Genomic DNA, 17,775 nt, shown 5'->3' with positions numbered 1-17,775 from the left:
TTCTCTTAACTGCTGGCTTTGAACAGGTATAGAAAGTAGCGTTAGTTTGGCAATACTTGATAAGGTTAATAAAGACCTTACATGAAGTGTGTATTTTGGAGAATTAGAGCTAAGATTTGAGAGCACGGGCATTCTTTGCAATTATTATTAAAAGCCCTTATACAAGGAAATGGTTTCAATCCATCCTGACATGACAACTGGACACACAGGAAAAAAGGATGAAGGAAGAAGAATATAATGGCATTTCCTAAAGCTAACCATGGATAAGAGTTTCAAAGTTTGTTTAATAGCTAGAAAAAAAAGTGTGGAATTTAATCCCCCCACTTTGTCATTTGTGATTGCTTATGTTATCTTTTTGCTAATACTAAATCATCCCCATCTATGACATAAATCCTAAATCCAGTCATTTTCAAAAAATCCTTTCATAGCCATTATGAAGTTTCTGCTTGGTTTGAATAAAAGTATACAGAGAGATAAAGGCATAAGTAGACAAGGTCAGCCAGCTGCCTACCAAGAAACCCCCCAGAGTAGTGTTTATAGTCTATAGAGAACTCACCAGGTCCAGAATGTGGTCCTTACATTCAGAAAGTTGATTTTGACACTGTCAAGATTGTGTTTACTTCTGAGGGTTAGACTCATGTTACCACAGCTAACAAAAGACAGATGTATAAAACCAGGATAGTACTTAAGGGCGTGGCCTTAGAGTTTGAATCCTGCTCTGCCATATACTTAGCTGTATTATCTACACAAGCCTTTTTTTCCCAGTTGCAAAGTAGAGATAATAACTTGCTTTAAAGAGTTTTTAAAAAAAGATCATTTGGGAAATATATGTAAACTGCCTGTCATACAGTAAGCACTTGATAAAGGGTGGCTATAGAAACATGACTTTACAATGAATGATGCTATGACTGTTCTAGGATCCAGGTCTTGGATATAGATGTCCAATTTCTGAACCATTAGCCCTTGCTTACCTGATTGTCCCCCTTTTGTTCAGAAGGTGTTTCCTCAGAAAAAATATAACATAATTGATAAGGCTTGTACATACTAAGTTAAAAAATCACATTCCAGACTTGTGTTTCTGAGATGATACTTGTGTCACCTTATTTGGAGTCTTGGGTGTCCCCTAAATTGGTATATTTGTAGGCATCTCCCATAGATACAGGGCTTAATCACATTGTTACATTTTAGTCTCTCAGCAGCCGACTTTATTTGCTTTATTTCCAAATTGTTTAGGAGAATTTCACTCCTACTCCCAAGCCCTTGCAGTAGTCCTTAGCTAAAGACTCTTCTAGATATGTTTGCAGATAGATACCTGGCTTAGATGGCTTGACCTGAGAGTGACACTTATTTCTGTGGTAAATAGAGTGGACAGACCAGATAAATAGTCCAGATAGCTGCCATATATAAAGGTTCTCCCTAACCTAGTGTGTTTCAGATGCATTTTTAGAAAATGAGAAGTATTATTTTCCTTTGCATGCGCATACACAAAAATCTGTTCTAAAATATCAAACTAAATGGTACCCACAGATTCCTTATGCAGACTGGCAGGTGTCCAGGAGTAAAGCAGTTCTCTGTACCTCAGTTTCCCTACCAGTAAAACAGAGCTAACAGAGCTTACCTCAAAAGTTGAGTGCTAACTGTCTGGGAGGGTGTGTATAAAGCCCTAGCACAGTGTCTGGCACAGAGTGAGTACTCGGTAAATGACAGGGATGGTGCACTGGTGGAGACCATGATGACGGAGAAAAATTGAACATATTATCCTTCTTCCCCATTAAGACCATTTATGTTTCCTGGTTGTATCCCATATCATTGTTCCACTTAACGTAATACTAAAATACTCCAAACTATGTTTGTTGTCTGTTTTGGAAGCATTTCTTAGGATTGATTTTCTTGTACTTATTCATGCTATTCACAAGGCTATTTCAACATTTAGTGACATATGCACATTCCCTCATTGTTGATGGATAGAAGTAAAAATGTTTTTGGAAAGATTTTGAAAAGCAGCAAGACCTAGCACTTAAGATCTGGGATATGCTACTAATACCATTGACATTATAGAAAATAACTGATTTTTTATAAATTAATAAAGTTTACTTTTATAAGGCAGTTTTAGGTTCACAGTGAAACCTAAAAGCAGAAAGTATGGAGTTTATATACCCCCTGCCCCCCACATGCAGAGCGTCTCCCACTATCAACATTCCCCCTCCCCCAGAGTGGTACTTTTGTTACAACTGATGAACCTACACATCATTATCACCAAAAGTCTGTAGTTTACATTGGGGTTCAGTCTTGGAGTTGCAGATTCTATGGGTTTCGACAAATGTATAATGACATATATCCACGATTGTAGTTATCATACAGAATATTTTCCCTGCCCTAAAAATCCTCAGTGCTCTATCTATTCATCCTTCCCCAACCCCCTAATTCCTGGCAACCACTGATACTTCTACTGTCTCCATGGTTTTGCCTTTTCCAGAATGTCATATAGTTGGAATCATACAGTATGTAGCCTTTTCAGATTGGCTTCTTTCACTTAATAATATGCATTTAAGAGTCCTCCATAACTTTTTATAGCTTGATAGCTCATTTCTTTTCAGCCTTGAATAGTATTCCATTCTCTGAATGGGCCACAGCTTATTTCTCCATTAACCTACTAAATGACCTCTTGGTTGCTTCCAAATTTTTAGAATTATGAATAAAGCTCCTATAAACATCCATGTGCAGCTATTTGTGTGTACATAAGTTTCCAGTTCATTCAAGTAAGTACCAAGGAGTGTATTTGTTGGATTGTATGTAAGAATATGCTTGGTTTTGTAAGAAATTCCCTGACCATATTCCAAAGTGGCTGTACTGTTTTGTGTCCACCAGCAACGGATGAGTGTTCTTATTGCTCCACATTCTCACCAGCATGTGTTGTTGTCAGTGTTTTGGGTTTTCAGCCATTCTAGTAAATGTGTAGTGTTATCTCATTTTAATCTGCGATTCCCTAATGATATACAATATTGAACATTTTTCATGAACTTACTTGTCATCTGTATTTCTTCTCTGGTGAGGTGTCTGTCATGTCTTTTACCCATTTTTCAATTGGGTTTCATTGGGTCATTGGTTTTCTTAATATTAAGATTTAAGTGTTGTTTCTATATTTTGGTAACAGTCCTTTATTAGATGTGAGGTTTGTCTTCTCATTCTCTTGATATTGTCTTCCACAAAGTGGAGGTATTAAATTTTAATAAGTTCCAGCTTATCACTTGCTTCTTTCATGAATCATGCCTCCAGTGTCATATGTAAAAAGTTATCACCATCACCAAGGTCATTTAGGTCTTTCTATGTTATCTATGATCCAGTTTGAGCTCTTTTGTGAAGAGTGTAAGGTCTTTTCTTAGATTCCTCTTTTGTATGTGGATGTCCAGTTGTTCTAGTACCATTGGTTGGAAAGACTATCTTTGCTTCATTGTATTGCTTTTACTCTTTTGTCAAAGCTCAGTTGACTATATTTATGTGGGTTTACTTCTGAGCTCTCTATTTTGTTCCATTGATCTATTTGTATATTCTTTCACCAACACCACACTGGCTTGATTATTGTAGCTATAATAAGTCATAAAGTCAGGCAGTGTCAATCCATCAACTTTATTCTTCTCCTTTAATTTTGAGTTGGCTATTTTGGGTCTTAGCCTTTTTCATATAAACTTTAGAAATAGTTTGTTGATATCCACAAGATAACTTACTGAGATTTTGAATGGGACTGCATCAAATCTACAGGATCAAGTTGGGAAAATCCGACATTATCAGATTATCAGAAAGACACAGTACTGAGTCTTTCTATCCATGAACATGGAATATCTCTCCATTTATTTTTTCTTTTATTTCTATTTATCAGAGTTTTGTAGTTTTCCTCATATAGATCTTGTATATATTTTGTTAGACTTATACCCAAGTATTTCTCTTTATTGGTGCTAATGTAACTGTTAATGTGTTTTTAATTTAAGGTTCCTTTTGTTCATTGCTGATACAAAGGAAAGAGATTTACTTTTGTATATTAACCTGTATCCTACAACCTTGCTATAATCACTTAATAGTTCCCGGAGTTTTTTGGTTGATTCTTTCAGATTTTCTACATAAATGATCATGTCATATGTGAACAGAGACAGTTTTATTTCATCCTTTTCAATCAGTATACATTTTCTTTTCTTTTCTTGTCTTATCACATTAGTTAGAATTTCCCGTATCATGTTGAAAAGCAGTGGTGGGAGGGTTCATCCTTGCCTTGTTCCTGATTTTAGGAGGAAAGCTTTAAGTTTCTCACCATAAGTACAATGTTTGCTGTAGGATTTTTATAGATGTTCTTTGTCAAGTTGAGGATGTTCTCCTCTATTCCTGGTTTGCTGAGAATTTTTATCATGAATTGGTGTTGGATTTTGTCAAATGCTTTTTCTGCATTATTAGATATGTTCATGTGATTTTTCTTTAGACTGTTGATATAATGTATTACATTAATAGATTGATGTTTTGAATGTTTAACCAACCTTACATATCTGGGATAAATCCTCCTTGATCATAGTGTATAAATCTTTTTATACATTGTTGGATTAGATTTGCTAATATTTTTAAAGGAATTTTGCATTTGTACTAATGCGAGGTATTGGTCAGCAGTTTTCTTTTTTTGTAATGTCCTTGTTTGTTTTTTTAAATAAATTTTTATTTATTTAGTTATTTATTTATTTATTTATTTATTTATTTATTTTTGGCTGTGTTGGGTCTTTGTTACTGCGTGTGGGCTTTCTCTAGTTGCAGCGAACAGGGGCTACTCTTCGTTGCAGTGCACGGACTTCTCATTGTGGTGGCTTCTCTTGTTGCAGAGCATAGGCTCTAGGCACACAGGCTTCAGTAGTTGTGGCACATGGGCTTAGTTGCTCTGCGACATATGGGATCTTCCTGGACCAGCACTCGAACCCATGTCCCCTGCATTGGCAGGTGGATTCTTAACGACTGTGCCACCAGGGAAGTCCCTCCTTGTTTGGTTTTGGTATTAGGGTAATGCTGGCCTCACAGAATGAGATAGAAAGTATTTCCTCTGCTTTTATCTTTTGAAATCGACTGTAGGTAATTGATATAATTTCTTCCTTAAATGATTGATGAAATTAGTGAATTCATCTGAATCTGGTGCTTTCTGTTTTGGAAAGCTATTAATTATTGATTCAATTTATTTAATAGATATAATCTTCAAATTGTTTCTTCTTGTGTGAGTTTTGACAGATAGGGTCTTTTAAATAATTTTTCTATTTCATCTAGTTATTAAATTTGTGGGCGTAGAGTTGTATGATAATACATACAAGAATAATATTTCTTTGTTATCCTTCTAATGTATCCATGGGATATGTAGTAATGTCCTCTATTTCATTTTTGATATTAGTAATTTGTGTTTTCTCCCTCTCTTTTTTTTTTTTTTTTTGGTTAGCTTGGCTAAAGGTTTATCAATTTTGTTGGTCCTCTCAAAAAATCAGCTTTCAACTTTGTTGATTTTCTCTATTGATATCCTGCTTTCAATGTCATTGGTTTCTGCTCTAATTCCTATTATTTATTTTCTTCCCCTTGCTTTGGATTTACTTTGTTCTTCTTTTTTTTTAGTTTCCTAAGGTGGAAGTTTAGATTATTGATTTTATATCCTTCTTTTTACCCAATATAAACATTTAATGCTGTAAGCTTCCCTCTTAGGAATGCTTTTGCTGAACACACAGATTTTGATAAACTGTATTTTCATTTTTATTTAGTTCAAAATATCTTTTAGTTTCTCTTGAGATTTCTTTTTTGACTCATGTGTTATCTACAAGTGTGTTGTTTAGTCTCCAAATATTTTGAGATTTTCCAGCTATCTTTCTGTTATTGATTTCTAGTTTAATTCCATTGTGGTCTGAGAACAGACTTGTATGGTTTCTACTTTTTTAAATTTGTTAAGGTGTGTTGTATGGTACAAAATGTGGCTTATCTTGGTGAATGTTCCAGGTGAGCTTGAGAAGAATATGTGATCTGCTGTTGTTGGATGAAGTAGTATATTGATGTCAATTATATTCAGTTGATTGATGGTGCTGTTAAATTCAACTATACCTTTACTGATTTTGTGCCTGCTGGTCTGTCCATTTCTGATGGACAGGTGTTAAAGTCTCCAACTATAATAGTGGATTTATCTATTTCTCCTTGCAGTTCTATCAGTTTTTGCCTCACATATTTTGATGCCTTGTTGTTAAATGCATACATATTGAAGACTGTTATGTCTTCTTAGAGTATTGAACCCTTTATCATTATGTATTGCCCTTCTTACCCCTAAAAAATTTTCCTTGTTCTAAAATCTACTTTGTCTGAAAGTAATACAGCTATTCCGCCTTTCTTCTGATTAGTGTTAGTATGATATATTTTCCTCCATCCCATTACTTTTAATCTATGTGTGTCTTTATATTCAAAGCAGGTTATTTGTAGACAACACATAGTTAGATATTGCTTTTTGATCCACTCTAACAATCTTTCTCTTTTAACTGGTATATTTAGGCCATTGATGTTTAAAGTGATTATTGATATAGTTGTGTTAGAATCTACTGTATTTGTTACTGTTTTCTATATGTTGACCTGTTCTTTGTCCCTTTTTTGTCTTCCACAATTTTTCTGCTTTTTATGTTTTTGTAATATTTATTTTTTTCCTTTTTTTAATTGAAGTTTAGTTGATTTACAATATTATATTAGTTTCAGGTGTATAATATAGTGATTCGAAATTTTTATAAATTATACTCCATTTATAGTTGTTACCATATAATGTCTATATTCCCTTGTGCTGTCCAATATATCCTTGTTGCTTATCTATTTTATACATAGTAGTTTGTACTTCTTAATCCTATACCATTATCTTGCCCCTACCCACTTCCCTCTCCCCAGTGGTAATCACCAGATTGTTCTCCATATCTGTGAGTCTGTTTCTGTTTTGTTATATACATTCCTTTGTTTTATTTTTCAGATGCTACATATAAATGAAAACATAGAGTATTTGTCTTTCTCTGTTTGACTTATGTCACTAAGCTTATGTCTCTAGGTCCATTCACATTGTTGCAAATGCTTTTTGTGGTTTCAATTGAGCATTTTATGTAATTCCATTTTCTCTCCTTTCTTAGCATATCAATTATACTTATTGTCATACTCTTTTAGTGGTTGCTTTAAAGTTTGCAATATACATTGACAACTAACTCAAGTCTACTTTCAAGTGACACTATACCACTTCATGGTTAGTGCAAGTACATTACAATAACAAAATAATCCTAATTCCTCCTTCCTGTCCCTTGCATCATTGCTGTCATTCACTTTCACTTATACAAAGACTATAATCATTGAATATATTGTTGCTTTTATTATTTTGAACAAACTGTTACCTATTAGATCAATGAAGAATAAGAAAAATAAATGCTTTATTTTATCTTCACTATTCCTTTTGTAAAGCTTTTTTTTCCTTTATGTAGATCCAAGTCTCTGACCTCTATTATTTTTCTTTCTTCTGAAGAATTTCTTTTAATATTTCTTGCAACCAGATGTAGTGGCAACAGATTCCTTCAATTTTTGTTTGTCTGAGAAAGTCTTTATTTCTCCTTCACTTTTGAAGGATAATTTCACAGGGTACAGAATTCTAGGTTGGTAGTTTTTTCTCTCAACACTTTAAATATTTCACTCCACACTTTCTGAGGAGAAATCAGATGTAATGTTTATCTTTCCTCCTCTATAGGTAAGATTTTGCTCCTCTGGCTATTCTGAAATTTTTTTCTTTATCTTTGATTTTCTAAAGTTTGAATATGAATGTGTCTAGGTATAGTATTTTCCTCTCTTTTTTTTGTTGTTTGTTTTTATTTGTTTGTTTTTACGTTTATCCTACTTGGTGTTCTCTGAGCTTTCTGGATCTGTAGTTTTGTGTCTGACATTAATTTGAAGAAAGTCTCAGTCATTATTACTTCAAATATTGCCTCTGTTCCTTTCTTTCTTCCTCTTCTGGTATTTCCATTATGCATATTACAACTTTTATAGTTGTCCCACAGTCCTTGGATATTCTATTCTTTTTTCCCCTCTCTCTCTTTTTCCTCCTGCATTTCAGCTTTAGAAGTTTCCATTGTCAAATCCTCAAGCTTAGAAATTATTTCCTCAGCTGTGTCCACTCTATTAGTGAGCCCATCTCAAAAGCATTCTTCATTTTTATTACAGTGTTTTTGATCTCCAGTATTTCTTTTTGATTCTTTCTGAGAATTTCCATCTCTCTGATTACACTATCCATCTGCACTTGCATGTTCTCTACTCTTTCTATTAAATCCTTTAGTGTATTAATCATGTATTAAAAAAAAAAAAATCCTGGTCTGATAATTCCAACATTCCTGCCATATTTGATTAATTCCAATGCTTGTTCAGCCTTTTCAAACTGTGTTTTTTTGCTTTTTAGTATGCTTTGTAATTTTTGTTGAAAGGTTAACATGATGCACTGGGTAAAAGAAACTGCAAGTTAATAGGCTTTTAGTGATGTAGGGGTAACGTGTGGGGGGGAGGAGAACTGTCCTATAGTCCTATGATTACGTCTCAGTCTTTTGATGAGCCTGTGCCCCTGGGCTGTGAATTTCACTAATGCATCTCAGTTTTTTACTCCCCATAGGTGGGACCAGATGGCTAGAAGGGGCTGTAGCTGGGTAGTTCCCTTTCCTCAGGTACTTAGTTTCTGATAAATCCCAATAGATTTGGCTCTAGCAAACCAGTTTCTCCTGAAGGCAGGCCTTGTTAAGAAAAACAGAATACTATGGCATGTTTAAAATGGTTCCTTTTCCCTTCCTCCTCCAGGAAGTATGAGAGTATTTGTCTCTGACATTCACAGCAAGGAACTGGTAGAGCTCCTGGAAATAAAACTCATAGAGGTATGAGGTCCTGTCTATGACTGGCTCTCGCTGGAGTTTTTAACTCTCAGATTTGTTCACACAGAGTCGCCAGCAATTTGTCAATTCCAGTTCAGTTTTCCCCAGTACTGGTTCCTGAGGAGGTTTCAGCTCTTGGGTTTCTAACTCCCATAAGTTGTGATCGTCTGTATTTATCTGTTTATGTCTCCTATTTTGGGGACAGCAGTTTGCCCTGTGACCTCACTTCTCTGATGAATCTAAGAAGAATTGATTTTTCAGTCTGTTCAGCCTTTTACTTGTTAGGATGGAGTGGTGACTTCTGAGCTCCATTCATGCTGGATCGCAATCATTGGCTTTTGAATATCCATGTTACCTAGCTTATACTTCTTGGAAATGAGTCTGAATAAGTGGCCATAGATTTAAGTACTTACTTAACAAAACTTCCTCCTGCATTTTTTGACTTGGATCTGCTGAATCAAGGGTGACCAATCGTAATGGTCTGATTTACCTTCGTTTGCCATTGTATTTCAAAGAGCCTATGATATTGTGACCTGTGCCAAAGAAGTCTTTGAGGGAAAAAATGGAATTATTCTGTAAATAAACTGAGAGATGAATGGATAAGCAAATAAGTAATTCCTTCAGATCTCTCATATCCAAAAAACTACTGACACTATTAATACATCCAGAAATGTTTAATATCAAAATCCAATCTGAAAGCAAACAAGCAAACAAATTCTTTATCTTAAAGATAAAGAGAATACACGTTAAGCAGTAGCATCTGATTTGAAAACGTTTTAAATGATATACCAATACCCAGGCAGATACAGTAGTTTTCCTCATCAAGTCTAAGATCTCCTTGTAGCCTCAATGAGGTATTTTTGTTCTTTTTCTCTGCTCTCTGATAAATCTTGCCAGAGAGATTTCATTTGAATTGCAGACATATACATCACCTCTTCTGTACTTAATGCTACAAGTGAGATGTACGCTTTTAAAAGTAAATCTTTTTTCTTTGGTTTGTGCAAATTTATCCACATTCTCCTTTGCTCCTCCTGTCACTTCTGGCACATAATCGTCCAGGGCCAGTCAGGCTTGGGGGATGTAATATGCAGCTCTTGAGCACGGACACAATTAATCACAGGATCAATTCTGGGCCATGTTCTAAACTAAACAACCAAGACAACCAGCCCTAACAATTGGCTGTTCTAATTATCCTTGAAATAATTAATTGAATGAAATATGCAGCTGGTTAATTTTTTCACTATATAATATCAAGCAACTGTTTTTACTTTTATCCATATTATATTGAATTACTACTTTAAAGTTAAATAATTGTTTTAAAACTCAACTTTAGTGCAATGGAGGATAGGAGAAATTTGTTCTGTGATACCTAAAACATCTAGGATTCAATTGAATGGCAGAGATCTTAGCTCCCTTTTGGTTAGGTCAAACAAATGCACTGGTGGTATTTGCAAACATCTGGAAACAAGACATAAAAGTAGATTATTACTTAGACTCATGCATATTGATGTGTCATTGTGCACACACATTTGTACAATAGTGCATATTAGTTCCAAATATTTTAGGAGAAAAGTGAATGACAGTCCTTTACTAATTATTGTCATTTCATTTTTTTTCTTTAAATATCTTTTCTGGAGACCAAAAAAGCTACAAAAAAATGGAGGAAAAGCCATAATATCTCTAGTAGGATATCTTCATTGGTCATCACAATTCCTGGTAAGAATGATTACCTTTTTGTTTGCTTGTTTGTACATGTGTGTGTAAGATTTTTGTTTCTCTTTGTAATACACCTGCAACACATCTGTACTGTGAAGATCTGAGCATGATTATTCTCCAGCAATTCCATCAAATAGTGAATGTGAGCAGAAATGAGAGGTGACTTTTAAAAATGTGCTTATGCTAATCTCTTGGTTTGGCGTCCATATGCTTCCTAGTCGCCCTGACTTGATGAGCACAATTTAAATGTACAGTTTTCTTTCTAAAAAAAAAAAAAATAGGTCGAGTAACTGGACAGAATGAGATGCAGTTTCCTTCCGATTTCAGTTTGACTTGTGGTTCTTGTTGTTTACAGACCACTGGGATTCAGGGAGAATCACACATGAAATAGAGTTTAAGGAAGATTAGCTGCAGAAAACTCGCTGTGGATATTAGAAAGTGGCCTTTGCACAGCTCACACAACATTTGGAAAAGCAAACATCTTCCAGAACTTCTCTTGTGGTCTCTGACACCATCACTACATGTCAGTATGGTAAGGTCTTAGCTCTCTTGATTCAACAGTATTATATCTATCATGTATCAAGAAGTGAAGGCAATTAATCTACTGAAAAGTTTCTCTATTTAAGTCTCTAAGCAAATGATCAGAAGAATGTGGGTGACAACACCTTCTTCCTAAATACAGAGTTGAATCTCCAAGGCTCCTTTCTCTGAATAATTCTTTGACTATATTTTATACATTGATAATCATTATTATAATTTAAAAGGTGAGACCAGGGAGGTTAACTACTTCAAATATTCCAAAATTCTCAAAAGAAACAGGTTGTTGTAGGCCAATTAGGTGCCAAGGGCCTGAAGGACAGAGGAAGATTCATATATCTTTAAAGTCTATGTGGTTCTCCTATAAGCCACTTACCTACTTCCTTTGAGAAAGACAGAAGGGGGAAAAAAAGATAAATGCTCACAGGAACTGATGATATCACACCGTGCAGCTGCTAATGCATATGGATGTGTCATGCAAATGTCCCCAGCAGAAACACATTCCTTAGTTTAAACCTGCAACCATATTCAGCAATAAAAGTTTCCAAATCAAACTGCTGACTCCTTTTTTTTTTTTTTCTCCTTATCAAAACACCCCAGCGTACATCTTACCAGGCAGAGTAAATCAAAAGAACCAGCTGGAGTTACCAACTCTTGTTTTCCCCTGGATATCAGGTGTGTGCTGCAATTTTGCAGATCAATTTGTGAGCTGAAATAAGGAGCTGTGGTCCACTCGACTCAAAATAAAGCCATTTGGGTAATGCTTGTGCTACTTTTCCAAAGGCTTTACCTTTGCAAAGGGATATTGTAATTTACCAACTGATTGTTTTTTTTTTCCCCTGACTAAAGATAGGTGTTGATTATACCTCTATCTGAATTTTAAAAAGATCTAGAGGAACTCAGAGGAATACTGAGTAATAGAACGTTGTTCTCTTGTCTTTATCTTTTCTACCCTTCTAGTTTTAAATTTTGCAGATTCTCTGATAAGTTGACAGGAGAAGTTGATTCAAGGGAAGGACAGAAATTAAAAAAAGGAGAAAAAGGAAAAAAGAAAAGAGGTGGAAGGAATTTGGGAGGCAATCTTGTCACATTAAATTTTCCAAAGCATCGACATAGTTAGAACATACAGCTGTGAATTTACTGGGACATATACGTCTCATGCTGCGACTGCGTATTTATGGAAAAGTTCTGTATTGAGGAATGAAAAATGTCAAACAAGAAACTTCAACTGTTACCTGGTGGGGATCTTATAAGGTAACTTGGGAGTGATTCACTCCAACTTTTTTATGGCTGGGAGAAGGAATACCACTTTGACATTTTTTAATAGGGATGTATGCCGAAGCTAAGCGCTTAGAAGAGCGAGGCAGTTGAGATTAGATGCGGAAAGAGAAAATGAGTACGTATCTGGGGATTAACCCGCATTGGTCTTCTACGGGGGGTGGGGGGCAGGCTACGCATTCACTCTGAAGTCACCACTCCTGTGAAACGCCCTCAATTCTGAATGAAATTACTTAGGGTGAAATTGCATATCTGCAGGTGGCCTCGTCGGCCTGCGTGCGCTCTGGGTTTCTTGCTCCCCGAGGCCGGGATGTGACTGGCCTGGCTGCAAGATCGCCCCCTGAATTGCCTAGTCTCCCGTGAAAGGGCGTAGCCTCCTAGAAGTAGCCCCTCGTTTCCCGTACCCTCGCCTTCTGCGCTCCAAGAAGCGGGGAAACCCCTTCCTCTTTCTCAGACCTGGGGCCCTGGAGTTTGTGGTTTCGCCTCGGGGAGCCCGGGGCGAGGGCCAGGAGGATGAGCGGAGACAGGCCAGAGCCGGGAAAGGCAGCGGTTGCTCGTTCTCTTCACCGGGACTCTCGGCCACCGCTTTCACTAACAGAGAGGTCGGTCCGTTCGAAAAGCCCCGGCTCAAGCCTTCAGCTTAGGCCCAAGGCAGGCTGGGGGTAGCAATGGCCTTGGGGATCTTCCCTCCCGTTCCCGCAACTCCCCCGCCAACGGTCAAGTCGCATTAGAGGATGTAAGGAGGCCGCTGCAGGAGCCGGTCATTTACTCTTTGTCTCTGTGTATTGCTTATACACCTATAGGCGAGAGAAACGTTCACAGAAAGAGAGCGAACTGCTGCGATTTGCACCTCCTCCCGCTCCTGGACGCAGGCAATTCCTCGCACGCATCTGGCGGCGCGGGCCGAGCGGCCTCCGCGCGGCTCATATACATATTTCGAGGGGGAGGCCGGGCGGCCGCTTCATCGCCGGGTCAATGTGTTAATTAAAAGTTGGTGCGAGTTGGTCAGCACGCAGTCCCAGATGTGCTTAACAGCATGCAATTAACACACAAGGCAAATCTTTTTGAAGATACCAGAATTGAAGACCTCCCAAAGAAACTCCACCCTGCCCCCGCCCTGAACGTGAAATCGCAATGGCAAATAAGGGAAAAGTCATTAAAAGACGTAATTCAATGTGGGCCGCCGTTTCTTGAAGGGGGTCGGGCTAGAAAAAAATTTTCCTAAATCTATATATTTCAAAAATAAATAGCAAATTGATTTTTTTTTTTTCCCCTGCAGGACGTGCAGGCACGAGATCCGTTTCCCTGCGTTCCCACCCCATGTATATTAAATAGCGGGCGAGCGGCGGCCGCGTGGCGCGGTGACCTAGCGAGCGGCGGGAGTCCCCCGGTCTCCGCGCAGGTCCCCGCGCCGCCGCCGCCGCCGATCGCAGAGGGGTCTCTTGCAGCCAGATTGGTTTCTACATCCAGGGATAATTACCGCACGCTCACTTGCCTGGCGTCCTTTATATTTTCAAAAGTGCTAGGAGTGTGTGTGTGTGTGCGTGTGTGTGTGTGTGTGTGTGTGTTGATAGAGTCATTCTAGATAAAATATATTGATATGAAAAGTAAAAGTGTTGGTGGAGACACTTAATATCATCATTGCCCCCAGTGGAGAAGCGGGTCCAGATTTCAATCGCCCGAGGCTGCTTCTGCCGACTCGCACCTGCCCTTAGTTTTTAGCCCCTTGCACTCAGTTCTCAGGCCTCCACGAGTCAGTTTACTTCTATTTGTCTTTTAATTCGGGTTGACTCATTTAATGTTTTTTTCTCACCTCTCAGAGCCAAAGACCCCGATCTGTTAGCCCCCCCGTTCTCCTCACAGACACACGGGCATGCGCGCGTGTATACACACACACACACACACACACACACACACACACCACTCTGCAACTTCCTCACTTCCCGGGGCTTGCGGAAGCCAGGTGAGGACTTGGTGCCCCATTGGCCACCTTGAGGCCACAAGTAAACTTCTTGGTTATCATCCTAGACTTGTGTCTTAGGATGGTTTGGTTTCAGAGGTGACATGTGATTCCATCACCAACACCACACAAGGGGACGGGAGTAACCATTCTAATCAATTAATTGTTATGTGTCGTATCTAAAGGGCGTGCCTTATTGATGACACCTAATGAAGCAAATAATGGATTTGCAGTATCTTGGCTATCCATCTGGTCCTTCTAGAAACCTGGATGTTAAGGAGAGATGGATAGTGATGGATGGAGAGAAGGAGAGAGAGAAAGGGGAGGGGAGGGGGGAAGAGAAAGGGTCGGCTATAGATCCTCGGAAACGGATCAGATTTGTTGAGTGTCAGCTTGAAGAAGGCAGTCTGAGCCGTGATTTAAACACGGGCAGTATCACTGTTAACTAGTGTCCCATGACTGCCCCACCCCCAGTCTGCCTTCCTGCCGCTCCCTTCTTTTCTCCCTTTTGTAGGATACAGAAGGTGAATAATGAAACCATTTTGCTAATAGTTTATGAGCCATGAGATTGGAAATGTATATGGATAGACCAGAGCACCAGACTAAAATCATTTGAAAGAAGCGTGAGGCTTGGCAGAGAAAGAAACCTGCCGTGTCCTCCCTCCCCAGCCCGGAGCGGAACGGGACAGATGAGGTGGCCTCGTGCCTCTCCGCTCCATCCGAGGGCAGCGGATTGGCCCGTCCTCTAGCCAGCCTCTTACCCTCCTCGTCTCCCCGAGGGGCTGGAGCGAGAGGGAGATGAATTGGGGCGATGGCCAGATAGCGCGAGCGGGAGATAATCGTTATCACCAGGATTTTTCTTCCAGTGATGGGATCTAAACAGATCTGTCACACTGGGCAGCTTTCCCCGAGGCAGGAAACAATAGACGTGAACTTCGCGGTGAAGACAGCCACGGGGACGCTGTCTGCACGTGTGTCATTTCTGTCCCCATAGGGCCTGTTCCCCCAGTACGAACACCCAGAACCTTCCAGAAACGCCGCAAGCCCCCATCTGACTCCCATACTCGGCCCGCAAGGAGGTTCTCATCCGCTTTCTTTGCGGAGTTACCACAGTTTCAAAGCCTTGGGCTCCAGGGGCTGGATGAAGGGGAACTTGAGGGATTGGGGGCAGGGGTGGGTGAGGTGAAAGGAGAGGCGCTGGCCTGGCCCCTCTCTTCCCAGTCCACACAGGGGCCCCAAAGCCTGGGGAAATCCTCGAAGACAGCTCGAAACAGTGGCCCAAGCCAGTGGCCCGCGAGAGACCGCCCCACATCTGGCCGAGAGTCCCGGAGCGCGAGGGCGCGCGGGAGAGGGCGGGGGCGGGCTCGCTGGAGGCGCAGGCTCCGGGGCCGGGTTCCCCAGCCGGGTCAGCAACCGGAGCGGGAAGGCCGGGACAGGTACGTAGTCAGGGGAGCGCAAGCCAGGCGCGAGCGGCCCGGGACGCCCGGGCTCCGTCCAGTTCCGTCTGGGAGCACCCTTAAGCTGGCTTTGGGCCGGGGCGGAGAGGCCATCCCCCCCGGGCTCGGGGCCCTTGGGGAAGCGAGGGAAGCGCAGCTGTCTGCCCGGCGCCCGGGGAGCGCGGGCTTCGGATGGCTGGAAATGCCGCGCGCACCCGCCTGCGTGGAGTCGAGGGCGGTGGGCGCACCCCGCAGGGAGAACGGCCGCTGAAACCCCCTTAGCACCTCTGCCTTTCCCCCGTCCTGCCAAACTCGGCTGGAGTCTGGGATAAAGCAAAATAACTTTTCCGTTTACGGGGGAGGTAACCGGCGGGAAGTAGTATTCGAAGAAGCGGGAACCGGGCGGCAGCGCCCTGCCCCCAACTGCGTGGAGGACCCTCTTCGGTTTTCTCCCAGGGGTAGGGGTAGTGGTGAGACCTAAGACATTTCTGTTTATAGGGGGCGGCTGGTGGCGCTGGGCGGGGCAGGCAGTGAAAAGAAAGAGCGCCACCGTTCTCTGGCTCCCCTCTCCCCCAGCTTGAGGCCGTCTTTAGGCCCCTCGGGCGGGCTTGGCTCCCTGCTCTGCAGGCCTTGCCTCGACTATGGGGCCTCCAAAGAGAATCCGTGCAACCTCCTTTCACCTGCAGCGTCCTCAATTTCTCAGTCCCCCACAGCCAACCATATTAGACTATACCATTGACTCTGGTTGATGTGAGACATCCAGGATAAATTTAGCGAAGCAAACTCTTGAACTGGGGAGTTTGGAGTGGAGAGCTAGCGTCTGTCGTTCTCGGGGGGGTGGGTTTATTTTTGAGAAAGCACCTGGCATGAAAATGAAAATCTTACTAACCCAATCACCGTTCGCAGTCTGGCCCTGGCTCAAGGAAACCGGGAGGGTGGGCGGCGAGTGGCCGTCAGGACTCACAGTCACAGGGATCTCTTCCGGTCGGCAGGTGTGCGCCGGCTCGGCGAAAAGGCGGCCGGCCCCGGGGCGCCATCGGGCAGGGCGCGCTGCCCCTGAGTTTGCGGCCCCCGGGCGAGCGAGGACGTGACCCCGGGGCACGCCTCCGTAACCTCGGCGGGTCATGGCCGAGGGGTCAAGTAAAGTTCCTGCGGGGGGAGGGTGTTGCTAGCCCTGGGGTGTTATGGTTGATCCCGGGAAAGGAAACCTACACTCTACGAACTCTCGTCCCGGCGGCTCAAGAAACCTCAAATCCTGGTAGTTTCCCGCTTTCCTCACGTACTCCCAGGGGGAAGCCGGCTCCGTGTGCCCCTCCCCCTCCCTGCTTCTACAGCCAAGCCCTAGGATCCTCGCTCTCCCGGGCCTTTGCCCTTCCCAGCTGGTGCCTCTAGTGCCCAACTGGGGTTGGGGTGGGGGGAGCCAAAGAGGCGGAGTAACCCCCCTCCTTGGAAAAATAACAGAACTACTGGAAGTTCTGATAAAACTAAATCCCACCCCCCCAATCTGTCCCCCTCCCAAATCCTGCCTGGAGAGTTGCGGCGTAGGGATGTGTGGGGGGGAAGGCGGAGGGAGGGAGGGTCATCCCGGGGAAGGGGGATTCGGCGCACATTTACGCCCGCGCCTCCCATTTGTTAGTTGATTCGGTCTAAAAGTTCGCTATTTATAGGCTACACTCGGCAGCCCGAATCCCCGCGCCCGCTTCCTTTGCAAAGTGAGAGAGGTCCCCGCGGCGCCGAGCGGCCCGTCTCGGTCGTGTCCCGTGATCTGTACTGTTCTGTTTCTGCCCTCACGCCGCAGGCAGCTGGGCACCTCGCGGGCAGCCCCGAAACCACCCACTGGCAGTAGTTGAGAGAGCGGCTCTGCAGTCCGACCATGTGAGTCCGCGCCTAACCGGGCTCGGCGCGCGGGCGGGCGGGCGGGCGGACGCGG

The 17,775-nt window shown here is 41.7% G+C and overlaps 2 protein-coding genes and 1 long non-coding RNA gene across 8 annotated transcripts in view; 1 reads left to right on the top strand and 2 right to left on the bottom strand.

Annotated features, from left to right (window-relative positions):
* LOC309630453 (uncharacterized protein) overlaps positions 1–17,101 on the bottom strand; it is a 311,054-nt gene extending 293,953 nt beyond the window's left edge. The window contains exon 1 of one of the 2 annotated variants that reach the window (XR_014245674.1): positions 16,810–17,101. Coding sequence is in view for 1 of the 2 variants with exons in the window: in XM_082395760.1 (XP_082251886.1) it covers positions 16,735–16,971 (237 nt within the window). In the remaining variant the exon portion in view is untranslated. Of the gene's footprint in view, positions 1–16,734 lie in introns of both variants that reach the window. The other variant, XM_082395760.1, reaches the window with a different exon arrangement.
* The window catches only part of LOC309630682, a 440,591-nt gene that overhangs the window by 366,768 nt on the left and 56,048 nt on the right, over positions 1–17,775 (bottom strand). The gene's annotated exons all lie outside the window — the stretch shown is intronic.
* The window catches only part of ESRRG (estrogen related receptor gamma), a 636,910-nt gene continuing 634,911 nt past the window's right edge, over positions 15,777–17,775 (top strand). For 2 of the 5 annotated variants that reach the window (XM_082394905.1, XM_082394906.1), the window contains exon 1: positions 17,560–17,720. In XM_082394905.1, coding sequence (XP_082251031.1) covers positions 17,719–17,720 — 2 coding nt within the window. In that variant the 5' untranslated portion in view covers positions 17,560–17,718. Of the gene's footprint in view, positions 15,846–17,559; positions 17,721–17,775 lie in introns of those variants that run through there. The other 3 variants (XM_082394904.1, XM_082394907.1, XM_082394897.1) reach the window with 3 other exon arrangements.

This window comes from Balaenoptera borealis, assembly GCF_965194805.1.
Source record: "Balaenoptera borealis genome assembly, chromosome: 1".
Taxonomy (NCBI): Eukaryota; Metazoa; Chordata; class Mammalia; order Artiodactyla; family Balaenopteridae; genus Balaenoptera; species Balaenoptera borealis.
Note: the sequence above shows the minus strand (reverse complement) of the source record. Positions and strands in the feature narration are given on the sequence as shown.